This window comes from Telopea speciosissima, chromosome 9 (genome assembly GCF_018873765.1).
Source record: "Telopea speciosissima isolate NSW1024214 ecotype Mountain lineage chromosome 9, Tspe_v1, whole genome shotgun sequence".
Lineage (NCBI taxonomy): Eukaryota > Viridiplantae > Streptophyta > Magnoliopsida > Proteales > Proteaceae > Telopea > Telopea speciosissima.
Window position 1 is genome coordinate 51,577,696 of NC_057924.1, and position 26,986 is coordinate 51,604,681.

A 26,986-nucleotide genomic window follows, 5' to 3' on the forward strand; every position below is an offset into this window, starting at 1 on the left:
TTTTCGGGGTCGGACTCTTATTAAGGTAAGAGTTCATGTAGAGTGCGATTCCGTGTTGCGCTGGGATCGTGGCTCGATCCCTATCCCGTGATTCTCGGGATGTGCTGACGTGGCCCGGAGATCCCCGGTGGGGTGCTATGGGAGCCTCAGTGGAGGAGGGGTCGGCCTCGGAGGTCTGCAGGAGGGGTCGGCAGAGGAGGTCGGCAATGGAGGTCGGCCCGAGAGGTTGGTCTCGGCCGCAAGCTCGGCTAGGAGTCTGGCTGACCTGTATGAGCTCGGCCTCAGCCACCGGCCAGCTCGCTCGAATCTGGCTCTGTCAGATGACTTATCGAAGATGGGGTCGGCCCATTCTCCTGCTCGGCTCAACTCGGTTCTCGGACTGAGGTCGGATCAGCCACGTGGCAGCCTCTGATAGGTAGGGTGTTTTATGCCTCATCAAAAGCATAAGATATTTTAGCCATTTGTATCAAGCTCAAACTCCCTTCTTGTATGCGTGCTCCTCCTGAAGCACACTCTATATAATAAGAGGTAGAGATCTATTAGTAGCACACTCGATCAAACAGGTGATTTTCTCGCCTACTATGGACCCCATACTACCCCCACTAACTGAAAATCCATAACCCCAATGGCTATGGGAATACCATTTAGTTGACTTATGCTTGGTTGAACAGTCTCAGGTAACCCCGTCTTTCGTTGATAAGAATTGATACGCTCTTTATAAGGTTCCTCTTCTAAATGAAATTTAATGAGGTCCATAGAGACCATGTATTCATCCATAGGATCCCAAGTACCCGGATCAATCGAAAGCTCTATTCTATCTGAACTACTCATTTTCAAATGATATCCACATTGTTCACACTTAAATTGTCCAGAATGGTAAAAAAGATACTTGTAGCTACCCACATTTAGTTGAGCAAAAGCTTAGTATGAGTCAAGTTGAATTCAGTTATATTGGTATGCATCAACCTAGTAATCCATCTTACCGAGATGCATCTTGTTATATATTATTAAAAGCGTATTAGGCAAAAAGCATGGTGGCTACGCTGCACATAAGGTTTGTGCTTGACATCTATCCCACAACTACCATTTTGAGAATGAAGAGGAAGAAGTAAAAGGGATATGTGTCACTAGTTGTACATGTAGAAGAGCCAGACTCTCAAACATATAGATTCAGATACACTAATGACTATATTCTTCACCACTCTAGAATATCATGACATGGTTCACCATACCATACAAACCACATAGTTAGATTGCTTGGACGGTTGCACTGTTGATCCATAGTTCGTAAGCTAAATCGATTCTATTTTTGTTTTGGTTGAGAGCTTTTAACAAAGATTCAGTCATATGCAAGGGGAAAGATAGAAATGACTAATATATTATTAAGAGTTGGTTAAGCTCAACTCAATTTAATAACAGTTCAACACAAATAAAGCACAAGAATGGGTCTCAACCACTTGTGATACTGTTTTGACTAAACCATAATCTTTCCCACTAAATATTTCCTTAATTCTGCATGAAGCGTCGCCCCAGTCTCTACCAGGAAGCCTCTTACGAAATTCCGCTATATTTGTAAATATTGCCATTCTGTCAGGGCTTAGGTTGAAGAAGGAAAGATATATCTCTCCTACAAAATCAAGACATTAACCATAAGATAGGAAATCATAAGTCCATCTAGTTTCAATATGAAAAATTGATGCAGTAACAATCTTTTTGATGTGTTTAGTGGTTGGATGAATGTAATAGGGTGTGTGGAAGTATGGAGGAGTACAATCTTCTTTCACCACTACAGCAGCCTTTCCAATTAAGTGTTTGGTTGTTGAAAGAATTTGTACCCTGGGTTTAGCATTTTCTGCTGTTCTCCTTTCCCCCACCCCAGCATAGGCTTTTTGAGATTCTTATTAACAAATCTCAAGAAGTGAGTAAGTCCTCTTGAGAATATTTCCACACTAGAAAAATCTACAACCATAGATGCCTTATATACCAATTGGGCCTCTCTGCCTAATAACTTAAGCTTTGGGTTGGATAATACATTGTATCAGAGCCACCACTGCTGTTATGTTTATGATAAATTTTTGTATAGTCACACTAGCCATTTGTACTATCACCCAAAAGAAGGACAACATGTGAAAGGGGAGTTGGAAATAATCCCACATTGAAAAACTCTAGGACCTTAAATACTTTCATATACCAATTGTGACTCTCCACCCAAAAGACAACCTATGAGGGGAAGTGTTGGGAAATCCTATATTAAGAAACTCTAGGAGTTGAGATGTTTTCATATACCCATTATTTTAACTTCCTTAGAAAAACCAAACACCAATTGAAACACCTATCTGATTTTCTTTCTCTTCCATTATCTCTAAATTTCCTGAGAAAATAAACAGAAATTTTTTAAAATAATCAAACCTTTTCTTCCTACTGCAATCCAAGATCGAGCAATGTTGGTTGCAACATAATCTGCAAAGAAAATCAATTATTTATTTTGAGAATATTAGCCACACACTTGTTATTATACATGCAGGGGATAAAAATAAACACCTGAAAGTATAGCATCTTTAGCTGTATCCAATACTGTTTCATTCTTCGGACTTGTAGATTGAATGGTGAGAAACCCTTTGTCACTTTGAACTTTTGTGCCAAAGATGAAAGGAAACTGAAATTACAACATATAATTATTCCATTGTGCCATTTCCTACTAATTTTTTAAAGGACTCATATGATCAAAAGGTGGATAGTGTACCTCCATGTTGTTTTTGCTAAAAGAATTTATTTCCAATAATACAGGGTTTGTGATGAGATTGTATGTGCTCATGTCAATTTGCCTTACATCACCCCCAAACATGAGAGGAGATTTGGCCATAGACCATAGAGTCACCTGTACCGAAGAAAAATTAGTCACCTCTCCCTAAGAAAAATTGAACTCTGCAACATCCATGACTTGAAAGGATGTCAAGAATAAAGTCAATACAGATTTCTCCCGCATACCTGAGTTCTTTGCTCATCTGGACTGAGATTAGATAGTCTATGTGGACCTTCTTTGACACCTAATATAAAAGAAATATCCAAATTTATTGAATTTTAGCTGAATACTAAGTAAGTTCTTTTGGTGGCAAAAATATCAGAAAATGAGAAAGAAAAGGGAAGAGGTAGAAAAGAGATAGTTCCACAATTTAATTTGAAGAGAATATAACCAGGCATAATGTAATAATTTTGTTCTATGGTCATGGATCATTATTCTCTAGTCTTGTACATAGATATGCGCATATAGCAAAGCAGACCTTGGCCAGAACTTTGTTTCTGAAAACAAAAGAGTGAGAAAAGAGTTTTCCTTATGATTCAATTTCATTGTGTCCTTTGTTTTCACTTTATGGTTATATGTTCTTCTCAGTTTGTTCACAGGGAAAGAAGGTTCATCTGATTCAGCAGGGCCGTATACAATAAAAACTTGTTGAAATGTAATTTTTTATCCTATCCATTGGATGGTGTACAAATCCAATTATTATGAAGTGTTCAGGGTTACTACATGAACTAGTAGGTTTTTGAGAAACAATATAAATATAAGTCATATCAGACTAGTCTCAAAAAGTTTGTTTTTACAGAATTGAGAAAGTAAGGGAGATGGCGGAGATAAAAAGAGTTCAGTGCTACAGTTTTGGCCTGAAACATGAGCTGTTTGGGTGTCCAACCTCTGATCTTCTCATAGTGAAAAGAAAATTGATTCCACTTCTCTTTTTGTTTGGCTTTCGCTAATTGTGAGTGCTTTATCTCAGAAGTTATAAGTCAAAGTTTTCTACACAAGTCACTCACCTGGATCAGTAACCCACCCAAGTGGTAGCATATCTAAGTCAGGCCATGACTTCCCCTGTAAACCCCTGGGTCCTAGCAAGGCAGCATTAGCAAAGTCCCTGTTACAGAAATTCATATGTGCATTATAAACCACACATTGCACACAACTAACATGGACCAAAAACTCTACTAGTGATCAATAAGTTATCTTTGAAGAACACAATTTACCTTGCCACATCAAAATGGGCTTCTACGTCTTCCCATTTATCCCAATCATCTCCTGTTATCCTATAAATGTTCACAAAACTATTTACATTCTTGGCCATGGCAGGCGTTGCATGGGTTCCTGGAGAGATGGAATACACGATGGGGCGGTCAAGCTCCCTCAATATCTGTAATTCATATGTAGACTCAAATCAATCTCCTTAAAATGAGAATAATCTAAATTGGTAGATAACTAACAACTGCGATCGAATAAGATTGTTACAATTACCTCTGACACAGTTCTTATCTCATCTACATCCAAGTCATCACCAAAAATGCAATCATGCTTTACTGTAAAGATATAAAAAAACAATCAATATTAGTCACCCATCAGTTGTAAATAATTTTTATCTACTCAATAAGTGCAGAAATTTTTGGTTATAAAGCAGGGGACATGTAATGTTATGGCCCTTCAAAAAATTTTAATGGACACTGATCAAGACTATGAACACAAAGAAAAATCAAAGAAATATCAATTGGTCGCATCAAATTACCGAAATCCACGCCCCATTCGGCATATTGGTGATACAGTGACCTCAAAAAGGCTTTTCCAGCTCCTGAATTTGTATCTACAAGCATGAAACAGTGTGACATCCAAGAACAAGCCCCGTCTCCACGTACTATATCATGAGCCTTAAATTGTTTACCAGACTCCTCATAAGGACCTCCCTAACAGGAACACATGCAAATGAAGGTCCAAACAATTAGTTCCAATTGGGTTCAAGAATCAAAATACCAAGTAAGATGCTTCAACAGTGTACTTTCCAATGAAGCAATTGGTGAGAGAACTGTTTACTTCATTTATATTTGAGTATGGCATCATTTAATACCAAAAGAAAAGAAGAAAGAGATTGGAATTTAATGGTAGTAAGGAAGAACAAGACCTTTGTGATGTCCAGGATTGGTGTGTTTTCATTGACTGCCTGTGCACTTATTCCCCTCATGACATGAATCCCAAACTTTAAACCCATGGCATGAACTTGCTTGGCTACTTCAGAAAAACCTTTACCACCCTTAGAAGAAGGCCATCTGTCTGGATCAGGGATCACCCTCCCCCATTCATCTATGACATCATATCCAGGTGATGTAACTGAAGAACCTTTCACATTCCTTCTATACCAGAGGAAATCAACCACAACATACTACAAAACATGGACAGAGAAGAAGAAGAAAACAAAAAAGGTTTTTAATGTGTTCAACAATTACTTTATCATGTGTAGGTGTAATTAATTTGAAGTTTCTCCAACCTTATATCCATGAGCAAGTAGACTTTTCGCAATGACTTTTGCATTTGCTAGAAACTCTTCTTCTGAAATGATCCAAGAAAAGGAGTCATATGAGTTCCAGCCTCTTGGAGGGGTGTAAGCATCTAGTCCAGCAGGCAAAGCTTCAGATGGTTTCCTGTAATGTAATTGATAGACTTTAACTCTTTACCATATTCTCTAGGAAACCATTCAACACAATGAACATAGAACCAAAGAACAAAAACAGTAATTCAATCCCAATTCGGCCACCAAACCAGATGGTTAATAAGAAATATTGCGATGGAAGTAGTAGGGAAATTTAAAATTATCTCCAAGAATTGTCATTATAAACTCTTATCCAACCAGTGACATCTAACCAATGAGGAGATTAGTGTTTAATATGATATCAGGAATGGCTTCTTAATAGAGTTGTACAACAGAACATGACAATTTTTAAGTCTGAATAATAGAATATGATATTTAGATACTAGGAAATCTTTTCTATATATGCTATCCTTGTTAGGAAAATATTTTACATAAGAATTTACATAAGTTTCTATATTCATGGATGGGTTATCTTTGTAACCCCAAGGTGGTAGCGGAGTTGGCATGGGCGTCGGTCTAAATTGATAGGGGACTTGTGTTCGACTCCTCTTACTTGCTTGGGTCAATTCACATTGGGTTTAATTGGCTTTCCATTTAAATCTTTGAATGATCCGGTCCTGTGACTGTAGGGCTCGCATGGACCCGGGGGAATAGTTAGGCCGAAGGCCTGGATACCATCATTAGAAGGGAAAAAAAAAAAAAAGAATGGGTTTTCTTTGTACAAAATTCCAAAGAGAAAATTTTCCTCCACCATATGGGAAGGTTTACCGCACCATCTTAGGGTTCATAAACCCCAATAAAATTTTAGTATGTTCTCCAAAATACCCTCCTGATAACCCGTGTGCATATGAAACGCCCCGGTGAATGGACCATGAATGAAGGAAAACTCAGTCCCAATTCTAATATGGGTATTTCTTTCTCTTTATAATTTTATGAAATGAGACTCCCTCCTAAACTGCTTGGAACTAAGTAGAATAAAAAATAACCAGACCAATAAACAATCAGGAATAGCTTGATTTTTTACAAGAGAACCCATTGATTCTCCAAAAAAAAAAAAAAATCAGTGCATCACTTAAACTCCTATTGAAGCTACATTAGAATTCTCTACCAAAATAAAAAAAAAGAAGCTACATTAGAATTTAAAAAATTAAATAATTTCAGAAAAAAGAATGCTGCCTGATTACATGCAGCCTGTGTCAAGAGTCTCTAGACACAGTGCCCCCTCTTGACATGATCGTCCCACTCCTACAAATTAAAAATTCCCCCGGGTCGATGGCTCTCGCTGTGACTGGGCAGCGTTCTTTTTCCCAATAATTTCATGAAGCTGTTTTTTTGAGCTATCAAGTTCATAACGAATCATGTAGAAAGACAGCCAAACTGAAAACAAGAGAGAAGAGAATAATAGAATGGATGGCATACCTTAGAAAAAGCAGACCAAATAATATGAGGGAACTGAAAATGAAGAATCTCATGGTTATATGAGTGGGTCAGCTCCTCAGACAAAGGTGAGGGTGAGAAGGCAAAATATATAGTTTCAATTGTTTCTCAATTGCTCTATTGTCATTAATTACTTTTTACCATTTTTTGGCAAGCAATTATGGATTGATATAAGGATGAGAAGGCAAAATAAATAGCCTCACTAATTGTTTCTCAATAGCTCTATTTGTCATTAATAACTTTTGACCAATTTTTGTAAAAAAACTGTCTTGATTAGGGCGTGTTTGGTTGCAACGGAAATGGGAAGGGAAGTGAAGAGAAGGGAAGTAAAGGGAAGAGAAGGGAATTGTTTTGTCCTTTTAAGTCGTTTGGTTGCAAAGGAAGTCAAGTGAAATTAGTTTTGTTAAGTCGTTGGGTTGTCTGTGAAATTGATGTAAAATCAATGTAAATTTTTTAAAAATTTATAATCCAACCCACTTTACTAACTTTTACTTATTAAGGCTCTTTCTTAATAATTTATGAAAAAGGAACGCTAACCGGTGCTGCAGCGCAGTGTGTACCTACGCTTAGGCATTGCCATGCAAAATGGCCGGTGCACCCCCTAGAAGGCAGAAAGGACTAGGGGTGCGTCGGTCATTTCAAACTTTTGTAATATATAATAAAATTTTAATGAATTTGAAATACTATTTGAAAACACATCATATCCACCCCATTGAGACCAATAACATTTACACACAAATGTGCATCTGCAATTAGAGAGCCTCTAAATTCTAACAATTTGGATGGTTAGGAGAGGGTATCGCACATCAATGGGGGGAATATTATCGAACATTCATAAATAAATGGATAGACATTTATAGTCATTAATAACCATTGAAGCAAAACTAAATTGTAAATTCGGGCCTAATGATTCAAAATGCAAACATTCAATAAGCCTCTTTTACATTTCTCTAACCTTGTGTGGAAGAGAAAAAAAAAACAATTTCCAATGACAAGTTGGATAAAGGAAATTCTATCTATAACCAGTTGGTTTTTTCCTCAATCAACCAAATAGTGCATTTTGCTTACAAAAAAAAAAAGAATCCAAAAATGGCCACAAACATGACCAGCCTCAATAGCATGTCTGTATCAGATTGCAGTGTCAAGTTCCTAATTGAAGTTTTCCAACTACAATGTGAGAACTGTATACAAGGGCAAGGATAGGGTTACAAGAAAAGAATATATATACGGAATAGAAACTAGGATCAAATACCATATCCAAAGACCAAAATTAAGCTCCACAGGAAACACCAATGAAACTCAACGAGTGAGCTAAACATTATAAATCCAATGTGCAAACAGTTCCATACTTAGATAACAATGTTGTATCGTATGTAGCTAACAATGTTGTATGTTATGCTAACTCAGCTGTAGGTTCCCAACCCCACACCAATATCTTTGCCAAAATCAGATCTGAATCCATCCTTAGCCTTAGAGTAGCAAACATAGAAGAGTTCATTGAGTATGCCAGTGAACACAATGAAGTCAGCCCCTGTTCCAAAGACTCCTTTCCTCAAGATCTCGCAAGAAGGAGGTTGGTCCCCAAAGACTATCCTGTATCTGGTATGGTAGGCATTCCCCACAGAACCCGCAAGCAAGCAAATCTCCACAATAAAAAATGCCAACCTACGTTGGACAAATCAACATTATATTTAATGGTTGGAGCAAAGAATGAGAATATTACTAAATGTCATGGAGTGAAAAATTAAGACATTGGGCAAAGATCAAAGAGAGTTCAATTTGAAAATTTATCCACCATTAATAAGTGCCAACACCCTAAATTTCATCAAGCAAATTCAAGTATGCTGCAGGGGAACCTTTTCCCAAAAATTATAGAGTACAACCCTCCTCCCCCAATAAATAAATAAACAAATAAATAGCAATCAATCAATAGAAGAATTCAAGAGCCGAGACCCTTACCATAAAATTTAAGTTTGAAAACCAAAAACTCTCCTCCTCCCCCCCCCCAAACTTACCAAAGACTACCCAAATAACTTTAGCCTAAACTAGACCAAACAAAGCTCAAACAAAAAAATGGAAACAATCAATCCAGATTTGAACCAGGAATAAATCAAAACCAAAATTCCAAAATACCTATTACGATCCAAAAGAGGAGAAAGTCAAATAGAACATAATTGATATCTAAATAAATATATTTTATTTCGCCGACCTCCACCTGACTAAATCATCGATGCATCTCCAATCACCCTGTCTTGTTCTTAATAACCTTTCACTCTCATACAGTAGGATTTATGGAAGGGGAACAATGGATGAACATCTCTGGTTGATAAATGATGGAAAGCAGATACACACATCAACCACAACAAACATTCAGGAATGAAAGAAATGCCAACCCAAAAAACCTCCAATTTATAACTTAAACCCCATGAAAGAATAAACACCCACAATCAAATCTAAATAACTGAATCCACCAAAATAATAAGTGAACTAACATTATCTAGAGCAATGAAAGAAATGTCTACAACATACATGCAAAACCAAGTAGAGATCTGATTGCTTCACTCTCCCCCTTCCATTGAACATGTTATGCTTCACATATTATGTTTCATTATACATATTATGTACATCGGCTTTTCTTTTATTCTAATGTTCCAGTTGAAGATATATAGTTTTAAGCTTCACAAGCTCATTATACATATTATGTACATCGGCTAAGGGAATTCTCCTTGAGGCAGAGGAAAGTAAGAAAAACATGAACCCAACTTTCTCTGTATGGCAGGGAAGCATTCATTTTTTATGAGGTGACCTAGGCTGAAACAAACACACTCTAGAAACCTACTAGAAACCAGAATTGCAATGAACCAAAAAGTATGAATATGAGGAGACTAAATGTGATTAGAACTTGCAAATCCCAAATCTAATGGGGCCGAAACTAACATATATTAGAGGTCCTAATGGGGTGAGTAAGTGGTTAAAATATCAAAGCAAGATGATGGCAAGATTAGGAGACATAAACATGGACAAAAAATAGAAACTAAGAAAAAACAGAAAATAGCAAGTAAGGAGAACTTGAATAACTCTCAATCCACCACTGTGATGATGCTCAAGTTTGGGTTGAAGGGAGTAGAAGGGGGAGGGAATAATAACATAGTGCACGGATAATCTAAAATAAAATAAGGAAAGAGAAGAGAAAAAAATAGGGAGAGAAAGAAGGAGAGAGAGAAAATAGGGGATGAGTTTGGCTTAATTAGGAGGAAGCCGATCCTCTTGACTTTACGGAGGAAGTCATGCCTCTTTCTCAATAGAGAATTTTTAGGGATTCAATTCATATCCATTCACTTCACTTGCTCCTATTAAATATGCTTAAAAACAATTAGTTATAAATCCTACAACTCCTCCACAAAACCACCCACGTACAATACAACCCCCATTATCTTTTAACTCCTTCCCATTAATTATATATAAATAACTACTAATAACTAAAATCTTAATTATTAAAAATATTCTAATTATTAAAATAAAGGCACGTAACATCAAAACTCAGCCCCATCTGATGTTTAGATACTCTAAAAACAGAGTCAAAGCTTCAGACTTATATGCTGTCAAATAACCCTATCGCAGACATGAAACAGCACTAAAAAAATAGTAGATAGAAAGAACTTGAAGGGAAAGAATAAAGGATTAAATAAGCACACAAAGTTCTAAAATCCCTAATAAGAGAGATAGCCGCTGGAATACCTGCTGAATAGTGATGAAAGAAAGAGGAAAAGAAGGGGTTATGATCATAGTCTTCACCATCTATGACCTGTGGGAAAGGCTTCACCACCAGTCCCAAACCAAGGTTTCACCACCTTGGGTTGCTACTTGCTTCACCACAAGGACTGTGACTGATTCACCACAGTATACATGTTTTTGAAAACATCCAAATCTGTGGGCTAGTGTGCCCTTGTTCTTTATTTATAAGCTGCCATCATTACAACCAAATAGGAAACTCTGTAATAAAGTGAGAAATTTACTACAAAGCAACAATGAAAATTTAGTAACTGCCTAAAATAGAAAGTCCTAAACAACTAAGAAACAATACAGTTTAAGAACTCTCCAAAAATTAGAAAGTCACAGCAAAGTGCCAAAGTCATTTGTACGTAGAGCCTTAAGGTTCTAAAGCTATTATTAAGTGTTCCTATGACAGTCAGCAGTAAGTACAGCTTAAGGTTCTAAAGCTATCAAGTGTTTCTATGATACAACATTCTATTCAGATGTAAATGGTCTGTTCATAAGTTAGTAATACTGGTTTGTCAGCAACTTAGTGTTCAAACTCAGAATCCCTATTTACTCTTCACATTCCTGCCCTGATCTCATACTTAAGACTAGAACATAGAATAAGATTGAAAAAAGGCCCCCAAGGTGAAAAGCCTTCAAACTAGAAGGAACAAAAAAAAATCCCCAACACCACCGCTTCCCCCCTCCCCCCCAAAAAAAAACAAAGAAGTGATCCATACAATTTCATCATCCCATTGATGACAGAAATCCACAGTGAACAATAATTACTAAGGCAACTATGTAAACATTGTTGATCTGACCAACACCCAAATCCAATTGATTAATCAAAAAATTTTGTCAAGAATACTGATCTCTTAGACATTTCGGTCCAAAAAACAAAAAAATTCCATAGACATGAAATGAGCCCATACAATTTTACCATGGGATACTGATTTGGTTGCCAAGTGGGAATGTTATATAGTTAACTACGTTTTCCACTTTAGACACAAAACGACTATAAATCCATGCTATATAGTTAACACTGTTTTCAATAGTTGCAGAGAAGGGGAGGGGGGAATCATTGAGAAAATACATATAGCAATTCTGTCACTTTTGGGTGCACCACACAAGCATCTCATTTGTTTCTGCTTAAGCTCCTAACTAATACCTACTATCACTGCTGATTGAATATAGAGAAACACCATAAAGAGTTACAGATTCTTTGACATACCAAATTATCTCCATCAACATTTGACTATAATGAGATTATGAACACTGATCAGATACAGAGAAATTTGACTAGAAAACTAGGAAGCTAAAGGAATTTATACAACCAGCATGCAGCCAAGTTTGATTAGATAAATTTGAAATACAGCCAGTCAAATACCATATTTGAGTTGTAGTAGTAGTAGGGGTTTGTTCCATCGTTAACAAACCTTAGAAGTTACAATCTGAATCTTCCCAAGGATTGGATCTATCGTTCTAACTGAAGTTACCAATTCTGAACCGATATGTCTGAATATTTATGGGATGAGATCAGACAGATTATGATTAAATACCACTCGCAAAATGAGTGGTTGCAATGGTGTTCAAGGAGCAAAAGATGAAGAAGAAGAAGGAGGTTGTAAGAGCAGCTGCTACCACCATCGCCAAAGCCAAGGAAGAGAAAGCGTTGCGCCAGACACAAAATAAGGAGGAGGTTGCATCTTTGTTTGCTTGCATCAAAGAGACGACAGGGGGAACTTAGGGTTTTTTCACTCAGCAAATTTGATTTATTTCATTTATATTCAAATCATTAAAATGCAGAGCAGAGTGGAGTCGATGAACCTGATCAGAGCAGAGTTGATGAACTTTCGATCAAATCAGAGCTACCAAACTTGTTAGATAGAGAACCAGCCTTGCTCAGAGCTTCCAAGCTTCTCACACAGAAAGAGAACCGGTGCCTTCTGAGCTTCTTGGAGAGAGAACCAACGCATACGCAATCTTCCAGCCTTGCTCAGAGCTTCGATCTCAAGAGAGAGATAACCATCGCCTTCAGCTGTTCTACAGAGTATTTAATATTTCAATCGAGAGAAAAGCCCCCAAAGTGGAGAATCCCTGGGTTTTTAATTTACTTGCGTTTTTTTGTCGGAAAATAAAAATTCCAATGTTATTTGAAAAGTGAAATTTGTTTCCCACGGAAAAACAATCCCCTTGTAACCAAACACCTAGAATTATTTCTTTTGGAAAATAAATTTCACTCTACATCAAAAATTTATTTTCTCTTTGCAACCAAACAAACCCTAGAGAACAAAATATCCCCAAATTAATGCTCCTTCCTTGAATGTATTAATCTCTTTTAAAAAGTAATCAAAACATAGTTAAAACGGCTACTTAAAAGATACATACTTAATTGAGAAAAAAATATTATTCTATCACATCTTGTCTGAAGATAATGTACCGACATCTCCAACCAATTGGCATTTGCCATCTAAGACATGTTTTCTATGTGAGTAAAATTTGGATAATCATAGCGACACCCATGGGTGACGTGACAGACCAATTCCTTTTTGTTCTCCGATGAAAGTGTAATCACACAAACCACACACCAATCCCAAATGGTTAACCAACTTTTAGGACCATGGAATGGCAGATATACACAACACACATCCAATGTGGGACTAAACCCACATACCCAGCGTAAACAACATAGTTTTTTCTGATGAAAGTGTAATCACACAAACCACACACCAATCCCAAAAGGTTGCCGGACCAATTCCGTGAACAAAAGGTATTCTTCTATTTGATTTGGTTGAACAATTTAGCAACTTTACGGGTGATGTAAACATTGCCTTTTAAGGGGTGGGCCAGTCATGTATTCAGGAGCAGCTCACTCTGTTATGATCAATTAAAAGGTTGTGATTAGCTCATCATCTGGAAACAACATCTCTGCAAAAGCAAGGGTAAGACTACGTATAGTATGAACCTCCCCAAACACTGCAGTGGCTGGAGCCTGATGGACTAGGTACGCCCTTTGTGATTAGTTCATCCGAGGGGTATGAATAGTACATGGGCGACTGAGTTTGGGCCCAGCATGAGTTGAAATTAGACCCATATCTGGCCCAAATCAAAACTATATTCAGTACAGATATTGGCTTTACCCATTTGCCTATGGGACAATTTCTTAGGTGTACTAGATAAGAACAGGAATTACAAGATAAGTAGGATTCAAATTTGTTTTACAATCACTATTTTCTATTTTGAAAAGATTTACTCAATCCCCAAAGTTGATTAGTACTCATGCCAGCCATGCAAGAATAAAATAAAAACAAACTTCCAAAATTGCCCCAAAAATCTGAAACCACGATTGGAGAAACTAGGAGGGAAGGGGTGTGCCACTTTCTTTACCTGTTTTTTTTTTTTTTTGACCAAGTTTTCTTCCATCCATGATGATCCCATTCACCGTGGGGCGGAAGAGGACGAGAATAGGTATCGAAAGGGTATTTTGGAACATACTAAAACCCTAGGAGAGATTTGTGAACCCTATGAATGGTGGGTGAACCATCCTCTTTATTTTTTTAAATACTTTTCTATTGTTTTTCTATTCCAACAATTAAGGTGTGCTTCTGTCACGCCCCTATTCCAGACAAGGAATATAATATCATATAAAGGGTGACTAGGACGACGCGTGTCATCCTACTAAACCGCCCGGATCACTGACACAGTGTCCCAACGCACAGTCATAACCAATATTAACACAATTTAATATTAGAATGCGGAAAAAAAGAATATTTCATTCCAAAGATCAGTAGTATTGCGGAAGCGTATAAATCGAATAGTTACAAGATGTTCAAAGGCTAGATGATAATTACAGTAGTTAGTTATATTTCCAATGACCATCTAATAACTATCAAAAGGGTATAACAGTAAATATTTCAACACAGGCCTAAGCCCCAAAAGTAAATCAAAAAGGGACCAAGTCCCAAATATCCTCACGGCCGGTAGGCACAATCATCGCAAGGACACCCGTCGCCATGTTCCTCAAACACGGCCTCCGGCTCCTCCTCACCAATCTCATCGTATCCCGAGGGCTGAACTCCAAGTCCCGCGAGATATCCGTCATCTGCATCATAATCTAAAAAGTGTGCGCACGAGGGGGTTAGCTCCACTGAGCCAGTGAGGGGATGGGGATGCACAAACACGCAATTCACATAGTCCAATGATGCATGCACATGTTAAGTCCATTTTTCCACCTAACAAACAACTAAGTCAATGGCGTATGCTACTGTGATAACTCCGGAGACACTGTGGGTCACTTAACTTATCGCCACAATGAAACCTCAATTGTCACGTGGGACCTACACCGATCGAAGCCACCAAGACCACTCAGTGGCAGACCCCTGATAACCAATACTACCATGACTGGCCTCTCCCACCTCCACAGAATCCGGTGTACTGATTACCCAACACCTAAACCCCTGTTGGTAAGGGTCGCAGCATAAGGGTGTGAAATCCTAGCCACAAATATACTACATGCAAGTCCTATCGTCCCGAGAGGTAATCCGGGCGCATCAACTTTTCATCCTGGTTTAGTGCCCGGTTACAAGACATCACGGCGCATACGATTCAACATGACATTCAACATAATTTCTTCATAAATGTATATAGTATTCGGGGTTCCGGCACCGGTACCCACCGGCACCGAGACCCATCAAAGTACAACATCTCCCATCAATATTATAATAATCATATATAAAAGTATGCAATATGCGCAAACATGCTTAATAATTATAATGATTACAAAATATATAATGCAATAATAATATCAAGCCCAAACAACCAAACCCACTCACAATGTATATGCCAAGCACCAAGATTATAAGTTGTCGCCTCGATCAAGCAATAAGCCACAAGATGGATATATTAACCTAAACAAAGAGTAAAATAAGGTTAAATGAACGAAGGGAAAGGATCCCCAAAAGGTCTCCCATAATCACTTAAGTATAAGGTTTCGAAATAGAGTGGTTGCAGGAGTGGTTTCATGCCCAAATTCGCAACCACATGTAAATCCTAGGAAACCAGGGGTTCGGACGATTTCGATCAAGGTCGGTTGCGATGTGGTTTCTGCCCAATCGCAACCCATGTAAATAGAAAACAGCCCATAAGTCTGCAGAGTTTCTCAAAGATGAAACCGCCTAAATCCGAGGGGGGCCTTCTCGTGGTGGTTTCTTGCAGTCCGAAACCACATGTAAATCCTCACACCTGCAGGTCCAAAATCCGAAGGATCCCCCTCCAAGGGCTCCATTTTCAAGTGGTTTTAAAGCATAAGAACATCTAGGAAACTCCATCCTAAGCTCATTAGGGTCCTAAGACCTCTCTAGGTCCATTCAATCACAATAGGTTCAAGCGAAGGAACCGAGAAGAACGTAACCTAAAGCATAATAGGGTCCAACCTTAAATCTCTCAAATGGAAATGAGAACCCTTACATTAGAGCTCATAATGGAGTGAAATAACTCCACCATAGCTTAGGCTTTAAGGCTCCATTGACTTCTTAGGTTCCAAGAGGGCTCTAGGTCAATCTCTCCCATTACCCAACCCCTTTTAAAATCCGAAATAGAAGAAGGAAGAAGCTTCAATAGCTTACCTACCCCCAAGATGAGAGAGCTCCACGATTTATGGCTCCAAGAGATGGGGTCTCCACCTTCCACCAAGCTTCTCCACCTTCCTCCTCCTCTTTCTCTCCTCTTTCTCTCCTCCACGATTTAGGGTAGATGAGAATGATGAAGGAGAAGTAAATGTTCTCTTTCTCCCTCTTGGACTTATTTATAATAAATGGGTATTTGGGTACCTCTAGTCAAATGGGTCATGAGGCTTAATGGGTCGACCCATTAGTTCTATGTGGGTAAGTGAATGGAATAACCCATCATTGGGTCAATAGGTTAAATGGGCCCTTAGTGAAATGGGCCATACTAGTTAAATGGCTTCTTAAGTTAAATGGGCCTGCCCACAACTTTAATTAGGGAAAAACCCATTTTTTAGATGGGTTCATATGAGATGGGTATAAGTCCCCAATGTACTTCCCAAAGGTAAGTGGGACCCGAACTTAAAATATTCCCTTCTCTCATGAATTAGCTCGGGCGGTTCAGGCCTGGACCCGCACTTCGAGGTCACCAGGGGAAGAATAAATAATAAGACTTGAGGCTAGAACTTACTTTTCCCCTGTCATGGTTTATCACCCATGACCCCGAATAGCTTCGCCACGGCAATGCCAAGGTCATCACTGAACGAATTATCCAACTGAGGTGACGGTCCAGGATGCTCTCTCCTAAACTCCTCGCTTCTCGGGCTGGTACTTGGAGGATAGTTAACGAAGTCGCCGTCAATGAACTTTCCCCACTGGCGGTTGAGGAATCTTTCCTCCACAGGCAAACCCGTACTGTGGTCAACGATTTTGTAGCTAGGTTTGACCATCATGGAGAACAGGTCACCAGCATACATGGCAGCGGTATCTACACGTCACGAGAAGAAATAATATTTAATTATATCCCGGGGTACGGGTATAACAGCTTCCCTTTGGAGTCGACGCTATAGCTTTGTTTTCTTTTTTGAAGGGTAATAAGAGCCTACAATTAAGGTGCACCTTGATTGGATATCACGATTTTTAAAATAGTTAAATGAGGTTGGGCCAATTTTGGAAGCGTCTTTATTTTATTCTTGCGTGGCATGAGTACTGACCATCTTTGGGGATTAAGTAAATATTTTTTTAAAATAGAAAGTGGTGGATGTAAAACAAATTTAAAACCCACGTATCTTATAATTTTCATATTTATCTAGTGGATGTAGGAAAATTTTCCTTTGCATATTTAATTAGGCAACATATTTGTGATTTTAGTATAGCAAAAGGCCTTTGGATGGATCCTATAGGAAGGCTCTTTGATACTCACACGTGAAAAGATTGCATTCATTAATTCATTAAATAGAATAATAGATACAATAGTAAGAGCATAGTATAGATAGATTGCACACACATTTATTTTCGAGACTAATTCAATTATGGGAAAAAGAACGTTGCTTCATTGAGTGGAGGCTAATTCAATTATGGAAAAAAGAACGCTGCTTCATCGAGTGGGTCCTATGCTCAGACACAGGATCATGCATAAATTACCCCTAGCCCCTTAAAATCAATGTCTCATCCTTGTTGACGCCACTGTGTGTTCTTATTGGACCCCATGCTGGTGCAGGGCTATACGATTAGGCAGCGATCTATTGCCCTTCAATTATATACCCTCTCATATGTCATAATATGGCTATTAATCATATCAAGGGGGGAAAAAACTATATGGTTCCACACAGATGAGATAGGCAAAAGGTATGGGATGACCAGTACACCACAAAAAGCGAATTCGATCCTATAGTTGTCTGCTTTGTTCGATAAATGCACAGTGGAAAGGGATGCTAGTGGGCTCGGCGAAGTTCAAAATTGATAATATAAAGCATAAGATATTTTAGCCATTTGCATCAAGCTCAAACTTCCTTTTTGCATGCGTGCTCCTCCGGAAGCACACACTATATAATAAGAGGTAGAGGTCTATTAGTAGCACACTCGATCAAACGGGTGATTTTCTTGCCTACTACGGACCCCATACTACCTCCTACGAACTGAAAATCCATAACCCTAATTGCTATGGGAATACCATTTAGTTGACCTATGCTTGATTGAACAGCCTCAGTTATCCCCGTCTTTCGTTGATAAGAATCGATACGCTCTTTATAAGGTTCCCCCTCTGAATGAAATTCAATGAGGTCCATAGAGACCATGTCTTCATCCATAGGATCCCAAGTACCCGGATCAATCGAAAGCTCTATTCTATCTGAACTACTCATTTTCAAATGATATCCACATTGTTCACACTTAAATTGTCCAGAATGGTAAAAAAGATACTTGTAGCTACCCACATTTAGTTGAGCAAAAGCTTAGTATGAGCCAAGTTGAATTCAGTTATATTGGTATGCATCAACCTAGTAATCCATGTACTGAGATGCATCATTCTTAGTAGTTCTAGATTTCTAAATAATCTCAAGCCCCTAATTTCGTGTGACTGCATCATGAAAACTTTCTTTTGCAAGATCTCCAACTCTCTGAAGTCCAAACGTGAGATTCATTTGTAGACAATAACAACTTCACATGATCATTCAAAGACAAAAAAACAAGAACAGAAAACAAAAGGCATAATTTTCTCTTTCTATTCCGTCATAAAAAATGAGTAGTACAATGTACAAAGGTAATGAAAGGGGAAAGATAGACATGACTAATATATTATTAAAAGTGTATTAGGCAAAGAGCATGGTGGCTACGCTGCACGTAAGGTTTGTGCTCGACATCTATCCCACAAACTACCATTTTGAGTATGAAGAGGAAGAAGTAAAAGGGATAGGTGTTGAGTACTAGTTGTACATGCAGAAGAGCCAGACTCTCAGACATATAGATGAAGATACACTAATGACAACATTCTTCACCACTCTAGAATATCTTGACATGGTTCACCATACCATACAAACCACATAGTTAGATTGCTTGGATGGTTGCACTGTTGATCCATAGTTCGTAAGCTAAATCGATTCTATTTTTGTTTTGGTTGAGAGCTTTTAACAAAGATTCAGTCATATGCAAGGGAAAAGATAAAAATGACTAATATATTATTAAAAGTTGGTTAAACTAAACTCAATTTAATAACAGTTCAATACAAATAAAGCACAAGAATGGGTCTCAACCACTTGTGATATTGTTTTGACTAAACCATAATCTTTCCCATTAAATACTTCCTTAATTCTGCATGAAGCGTTGCTCCAGTCTCTACCAGGAAGCCTCTTACGAAACTCCGCTATATTTGTAAATATTACCATTCTGTCAGGGCTTAGGTTGAAGAAGGAAAGATATATCTCTCCTACAAAATCAAGACATTAACCATAAGAACGGAAATCATAAGTCCATCTAGTTTCAATATGAAAAATAGAAACAGTAACAACCTTTTTGATGTGTTTAGTGGTTGGTTGAATGTAACAGAGTGTGTGGAAGTATGGAGAAGTACAATCTTCTTTTCCCCACTATAGTAGCCATTCCAATTAAGTGTTTGGTTGTTGAAAGAATTTGTACCCTGGCTTTAGCATTTTCTGCCGTTCTCCTTTCCCCCACCCCAACAGAGGCTTTTTGAGATTCTTATTAACAAACCTCAAGAAGTGAGTAAGTCCTCTTGCGAATATTTCCACACTAGAGAAATCTATGACCATAGATGCCTTATATACCAATTGGGCCTCTCCGCCTAATAACTTAAGCTTTGGGTTGGATAATACATGGTATCAGAGCCACCACTGTTGTTATGTTTATGATAAATTCTTGTACAGTCACACTAGCCATTTGTACTATCACCCAAAAGAAGGACAACATGTGAAAGGGGAGTTAGAAATAATCCCACACTAAAAAACTCTAGGACCTTAAGTACTTTCATATACTAATTGTGACTCTCCACCCAAAAGAGGGTCAATCTATGTTGGCAAATCCTATATTAAAGAACTCTAGGACTTTAGATGCTTTCATATACCAATTGGGCCTCTCCATCTATTATCCTAAGCTTTTGAGTTGGATAATTAAATAGTTCCCACCAATTAATTTTACTTCCTTAGCACAGCCAAACACCAGTTGAAAAACATATCTGATTTTCTTTCTCTTCCATTATCTCTATATTTCCTGAGAAAATAAACAGAAATTTTTTAAAATAATCAAACCTTTTCTTCCTACTGCAATCCAAGATCGAGCAATGTTGGTTGCAACATAATCTGCAAAGAAAATCAATTATTTATTTTGAGAATATTAGCCACACACTTGTTATTATACATGCAGGGGAAAAAAATAAACACCTGAAAGTATAGCATCTTTAGCTGTATCCAATACTGTTTCATTCTTCAGACTTGTAGATTGAATGGTGAGAAACCCTTTGTCACTTTGAACTTTTGTGCCAAAGATGAAAGGAAACTGAAATTACAACATATAATTATTCCATTGTGCCATTTCCTACTAATTTTTTAAAGGACTCATATGATCAAAAGGTGGATAGTGTACCTCCATGTTGTTTTTGCTAAAAGAATTTATTTCCAATAATACAGGATTTGTGATGAGATTGTATGTGTTCATATCAATTTGCCTTGCGTCACCCCCAAACATGAGAGGAGATTTGGCTATAGACCATAGAGTCACCTGTACCCAAGAAAAATTAGTCACCTCTCCCTAAGAAAAATTGAACTCTGCTACACTCATGACTTGGAAGGATGTCATGAAATAAAGTCATTACAGATCGCTCCCACATACCTGAGTTCTTTGCTCATCTGGACTGAGATTAGATAGTCTATGTGGACCTTCTTTGACATCTAATGTAAAAGAAATATCCAAATTCATTGAATTTTAGCTGAATACTAAGTGAGTTCTTTTGGAGGCAAATTAGAAAATGAGAAAGAAAAGGGAAGAGGTAGAAAAAAGATAGTTCCACAATTTCATTTCAAGAGAATATAACCAGGCAGGCTGTAATAATTTTGTTCTATGGTCATGGATCATTATTCTCTAGTCTTGTACATAGATATGCACATATAGCAAAGCAGACCTTGGCCAGAACTTCGTTTCTGAAAACAAAAAAGTGAGGAAAGAGTTTTCCTTATGATTCAATTTGATTGTATCCTTTGTTTTCACTTTATGGTTATATGTTCTTCTCAGCTTGTTCACAGGGAAAGAAGGTTCATCTGATTCAGCAGAGCCGTATTCAACAAAAATTGTCGAAAGGTAATCTTTTATCCTATCCATTGGATGGTGTTCAAATCCAATTATTATGGAGTGGAAACAATATTAATATAAGTCATATCAGACTAGTCTCAAAAGGTTTGTTTTTACAGAATTGAGAAAGTAAGGGAGATGGAGGAGGTAAAAGAGTTCAGTGCTATGGTTTTGGCCTGAAACATGAGCTGTTTGGGTGGCCAATCTCTGATCTTCTCATAGTGAAAAGAAAATTGATTCCACTTCTCTTTTTGTTTGGCTTTCGCTAATTGTGACTGCTTTATCTCAGAAGTTATAAGCCTAAGCTTTCTTTACACAAGTCACTCACCTGGATCAGTAAGCCACGCCAGTGGTAGCATATCTAAGTCAGGCCATGACTTCCCCTGTAAACCCCTGGCTCCTAGCAAGGCAGCATTAGCAAAGTCCCTGTTACAGAAGTTCATATGTGCATTATAAACCACACATTGCACACAACTAACATGGACCAAAAACTCTACTAGTGATCAATAAGTTATCTTTGAAGAACACAATTTACCTTGCCACATCAAAATGGGTTTCTACATCTTGCCATTTATCCCAATCATCTCCTGTTATCCTATACATGTTCACAAAACTATTTACATTCTTGGCCATGGCAGGCGTCGCATGGGTTCCTGGAGAGATGGAATACACGATGGGGCGGTCAAGCTCCCTCAATATCTGTAATTCATATGTAGACTCATTCAATCTCCTTAAAATGAGAATAATCTAAACTGGTAGATAACTAACAACTGCAATCAAATAAGATTGTTACAATTCACCTCTGACACAGTTCTTATCTCATCTACATCCAAGTCATCACCAAAAATGCAATCATGCTTTACTGTGAAGATATAAATAACAATCAATATTAGTCACCCATCAGTTGTAAATAATTTTTATCTACTCAATAAGTGCAGAAATTTTTGGTTATAAAGCAGGGGACACGTAATGTTATAGCCCTTCAAAGATTTCCATGGACACTGATCATGACTATGAACACAAAGAAAAATCAAAGAAATATCAATTGGTCGCATCAAATTACCGAAATCCACGCCCCATTCAGCATATTGGTGATACAGTGACCTCAAAAAGGCTTTTCCAGCTCCTGAATTTGTATCTACAAGCATGAAACACTGTGACATCCAAGAACAAGCCCTGTCTCCACGTCCTATATCACGAGCCTTGAATTGTTTACCAGACTCCTCATAAGGACCTCCCTAACAGGAAACAAGCAAGTGAAGGTCCAAACAGTTAGTGATGATTCAACAGTTTACTTTCCAGGCTCTGTGCAACAGGTTTTCTCTTATAACTACTTATCTACATCAGGCAATTGGTGAGAGAATTGTTTACTTCAATTTTATTTGAGTATGACATCATTTAATACCAAAAGAAAAGAAGAAAGACATTGGAATTTTATGGTAGTAAGGAAGAACAAAACCTTTGTGATGTCCAAGATTGGTGTGTTTGCATTGACTGCCTGTGTACTTATTCCCCTCATGACATGAATCCCAAACTTTAAACCCATGGCATGAACTTGCTTGGCTACTTCAGAAAACCCTTTACCACCTTTAGAAGAAGGCCATCTGTCTGGATCAGGGATTACCCTCCCCCATTCATCTATCACATCATATCCAGGTGATGAAACTGAAGAACCATTCACATTCCTTCTATACCAGAGGAAATCAACCACAACATACTACAAAACATGGACAGAGAAGAAGAAGAAGAAGAAAAAAAAGGTTTTCAATGTCTTCAACAATTACTTTATCATGTGTAGATGTAATTAATTTGAAGTTTCTCCAACCTTATATCCATGAGCAAGTAGACTGTTAGCAATGACTTTTGCATTTGCTAGGAACTCTTCTTCTGAAATGATCCAAGAAAAGGAGTCATATGAGTTCCAGCCTCTTGGAGGGGTGTAAGCATCTCGTAAAGCAGGCAAAGCTTCAGATGGTTTCCTGTAATGAAGTTGATAGACTTTACTCTTTACCATATTCTCTAGGAAACCATTCAACACAATGAACACAGAACCAAAGAACAAAAACAGTAATTCAATCCCAATTCGGCCACCAAACCAGATAGTTAATAAGAAATGGGAAAAAGTTCTCTGTCCGAAAGTATGGCATACGCCAATACTCCCATGAGTCTATCTCTCTCCTCCCCATGTGAAAAGACACCTCTGCCCCCTTGTTTTAAGGAGGAGAGAGATAGACACATGGGAGTGCTGGCGTAGGCCACACTCCCGTACAGAAAACTGCTTCCCATAAGTTATATTGAGATGGAAGTAGTAGGGAAATTTAAAATTTTATCCAAGAATTGTCATTATAAACTCTTATCCAACCAGTGACATCTAACCAATGAGGAGATTAGTGTTTAATATGATATCAGGAATGGCTTCTTAATAGAGTTGTACAACAGAACATGACCTTTTTTAAGTCTGAATAATAGAATATGATATTTGGATACTAGGAAATCTTTTCCATATATGCTATCCTTATTAGGAAATTATTTTACATAATTCTAAATTCATGAATGGGTTATCTTTGTAACCCCAAGGGGGTAGCGTAGTTGGCATGGGCATTGATCTAAATTGACAGGGGATTTGTGTTCGACTCCTCTTACTTGCTTGGATCCACTCACCTTGGATTTAATTGGCTTTCCATTTAAATCCTTGAATGATCCGGTTCTGTGACTGTGGGGCTCGCATGGATCAGGGGGAATAGTCAGGCCGAAGGCCTGGATACCCTCATTAGAAAAAAAAAAAAAAAAGAAAGAAAAGTAAAAGAATGGGTTATTTTTGTACAAAATTCCGAGGAGAAAGTTTTCCTCCACCATACGGGAAGGTTTACTGCACTATCTTCGGGTTCATAAACCCCAATAAGATTTTAGTATATTTCCCAAAATCCTCCTGATAATCCGTGTGCATATGAAATGCCCCGGTGAATGGACCATGGCTGAAGGAAAACCCAGTCCCAATTCTAATATGGGTATTTCTTTCTCTTTATAATTTTATGAAATGAGAGTCTCCCTCCTAAATTGTATGGAACTAAGTAGAATAAAAAATAACCAGACCAATAAACAATCAGGAATAGCTTGGTTTTTTACAAGAGAACCCATTGATTCTCTGAAAAAAAAAACCAGTGCATCACTTAAACTCCTTTTGAAGTTACATTAGAATTCTTTATCAAAAAAAAAAATAAAAAACTATATTAGAGTTTAGAAAAATTAAATAATTTCAGGAAAAAGAACACTGCCTGGTTGCATGTAGTCTCTAGACACAGCACCACCAACCCCCTCCCTTGAAATGACCGTCCCATTCCTACAAGTTAAAAAATCCCCCGGGTCGATGGCCCTCGCTTTGACCGGGCAGCGTTCTTCTTCCCAATAATTTCATGAAACTGTTTTTTTTTTTGAGCTATCAAGTTCATAACGAATCATGTAGAAAGACAACCAAACTGAAAACAAGAGAGAAGAGAATAATAGAATGGATTGCATCTAACAAGATAAAAAAAGAAAAAAAGTGGATAAGAAAGATGGTATACCTTGGAAAAAGTAGACCAAATAATAAGAGGGAACTGAAAATGAAGAATCTCATGGTTATATTAGTGGATCAGCTCCTCAGACAAAGACAATGATGAGGGTGAGGGTGAGGGTGAGAAGGCAAAATATATAGCTTCAATTGTTTCTCAATTGCTCTTGTCATAATGTCATTAATTACTTTTTACCATTTTTTGGTAAGAAATTATGGATGGATAAGGCTGAGAAGGCAAAATAAATCGCCTCACTATTGCCATCAATAACTTTTAACCAATTTTTGGTAGGCGGTTGTGATTTTCCTATTATTACCTGTCTTGACTTGACTAGGGAACAAAATATCCCCAAATTAATCTCTTTTAAAAAGTAAATCAAAACATAGTTAAAATGGCTAATTAAAAGATACATACTTAATTGAGAAAAAAATATTATCCTATCACATCTCATCTGAAGATAATGTAGCGACATCGTCAACCAATTGAAATTTGCCATCTAAGACACATATTTTCTATGTGAGTAAAATTTGGATAATCATAACGACACCCATGGGTGACTTGCCGGACCAATCCGGACCAATTCCTTTTTTTTCTCTGATGAAAGTGTAATCACACAAACCACACATCAATCCCAAATGGTTAATCAACTTTTAGGACTGCGGAATGATGGATATACACAATACACACCCGATGTGGGACTAAACTCACATACCCAGCGCAAACAGCACAACTTTTTCTAATGAAAGAGTAATCACACAAACCACACACCAATCCCAAAAGGTTGCCGGACCAATTCCATGAACAAAAGGTATTCTTTTATTTGAATTGGTTGAACCAGGTGATGTAATCATTGCCTTTTAAGGGGTGGGCCAGTCATGTATTGAGGAGCAGCTCACTCTCACTCTGTTATGATCAATTAAAAGGTTGTGATTAGCTCATCCTCTGGAAACAGCGTCTCTGCAAAAGCAAGGGTAAGACTACGTCTATTATGACCCTCCCCAAACCCTACAGTGGCGGGAGCCACGTGCACTGGGTACGCCCTTAGTGATTAGCTCATCCGAGGGGTAAGAATAGTACATGGGCGGCTTATTTACCAGATGTGCAACAATATTTAGTTGGACTGAGTTTGGGTCCAGTATGAGTTGAACTCAGACCCATATCTGGCAGAAATCAAATCTATTCAATACAGATATTGGCTTTACCCATTTACATATGAGACAATTTCTTAGGTGTATTAGATAAGAACGGGAATTTCAAGATAAGTAGGCTTCAAATTTGTTTTACAACCACAACTTTCTATTTTGAAAAGATTTACTCAATCCCCAAAATTGATTAGTAGTCATGCCAATGCAAGAATAAAATAAAAACAAACTTTCAAAATTGCCCCAAAAATCTGTTTTAAACCATGATTGGGGAAAATAGGAGGGAAGCGGTGCGCAACTTTCTCTGCCTGTTTTTAAGGGGTGGGCCAGTCATGTATTGAGGAGCAGCTCACTCCGTTATGATCAATTAAAAAGTTGTGATTAGCTCATCCTCTGGAAACAGTGTCTCTGCCAAAACAAGGGTAAGACTACATACATTATGATCCTCCCCAAACCCTGCAATGGTGGGAGCTTCATGCACTGGGTACGCCCTTTGTAACTAATTAGCTCATCCGAGGGGTATGAATAATACACGGGCGGCTTATTTACCTGATGTGCAGCAATATTTAGTTGGACTGAGTTTGGGCCTAGTAGGAGTTGAAATCAGACTCATATCTGGCCCAAATCAAAACTATTCAGTACAGATATTGGCTTTACCCATTTGTATATAGGACAATTTCTTGGGTGAACTAGATAAGAACAGGAATTACAAGATAAGTAGGCTTTAAATTTGTTTTACATCCACTACTTTCTATTTTGAAAACATTTATTCAATCTCCAAAGTTGGTTAGTACTCCTTGTTAGATAGATTGTAATAAATGAGAGATTAAATAAATAATTTGTTATTTTGGGAAAAATGCTTTAGTCCCACATCGGAAAACTACAAAAGTTATAAA

The 26,986-nt window shown here is 37.8% G+C and overlaps 1 protein-coding gene across 1 annotated transcript in view; it reads right to left on the reverse strand.

Moving 5' to 3' along the window:
- Positions 1-1,409: 1,409 nt before the first annotated feature.
- Positions 1,410-26,986, reverse strand: part of LOC122639043 (probable alpha-galactosidase B) — a 48,801-nt gene continuing 23,224 nt past the window's right edge. The window contains exons 2-12 of the mRNA XM_043831882.1: positions 23,223-23,376; positions 22,857-23,114; positions 4,548-4,722; positions 4,283-4,344; positions 4,018-4,181; positions 3,811-3,908; positions 2,989-3,047; positions 2,744-2,878; positions 2,542-2,656; positions 2,410-2,460; positions 1,410-1,627 (exon numbers count right to left, since the gene is read on the reverse strand). Coding sequence (XP_043687817.1) covers positions 1,410-1,627; positions 2,410-2,460; positions 2,542-2,656; positions 2,744-2,878; positions 2,989-3,047; positions 3,811-3,908; positions 4,018-4,181; positions 4,283-4,344; positions 4,548-4,722; positions 22,857-23,114; positions 23,223-23,376 — 1,489 coding nt within the window. The remainder of the gene's footprint in view (positions 1,628-2,409; positions 2,461-2,541; positions 2,657-2,743; positions 2,879-2,988; positions 3,048-3,810; positions 3,909-4,017; positions 4,182-4,282; positions 4,345-4,547; positions 4,723-22,856; positions 23,115-23,222; positions 23,377-26,986) is intronic.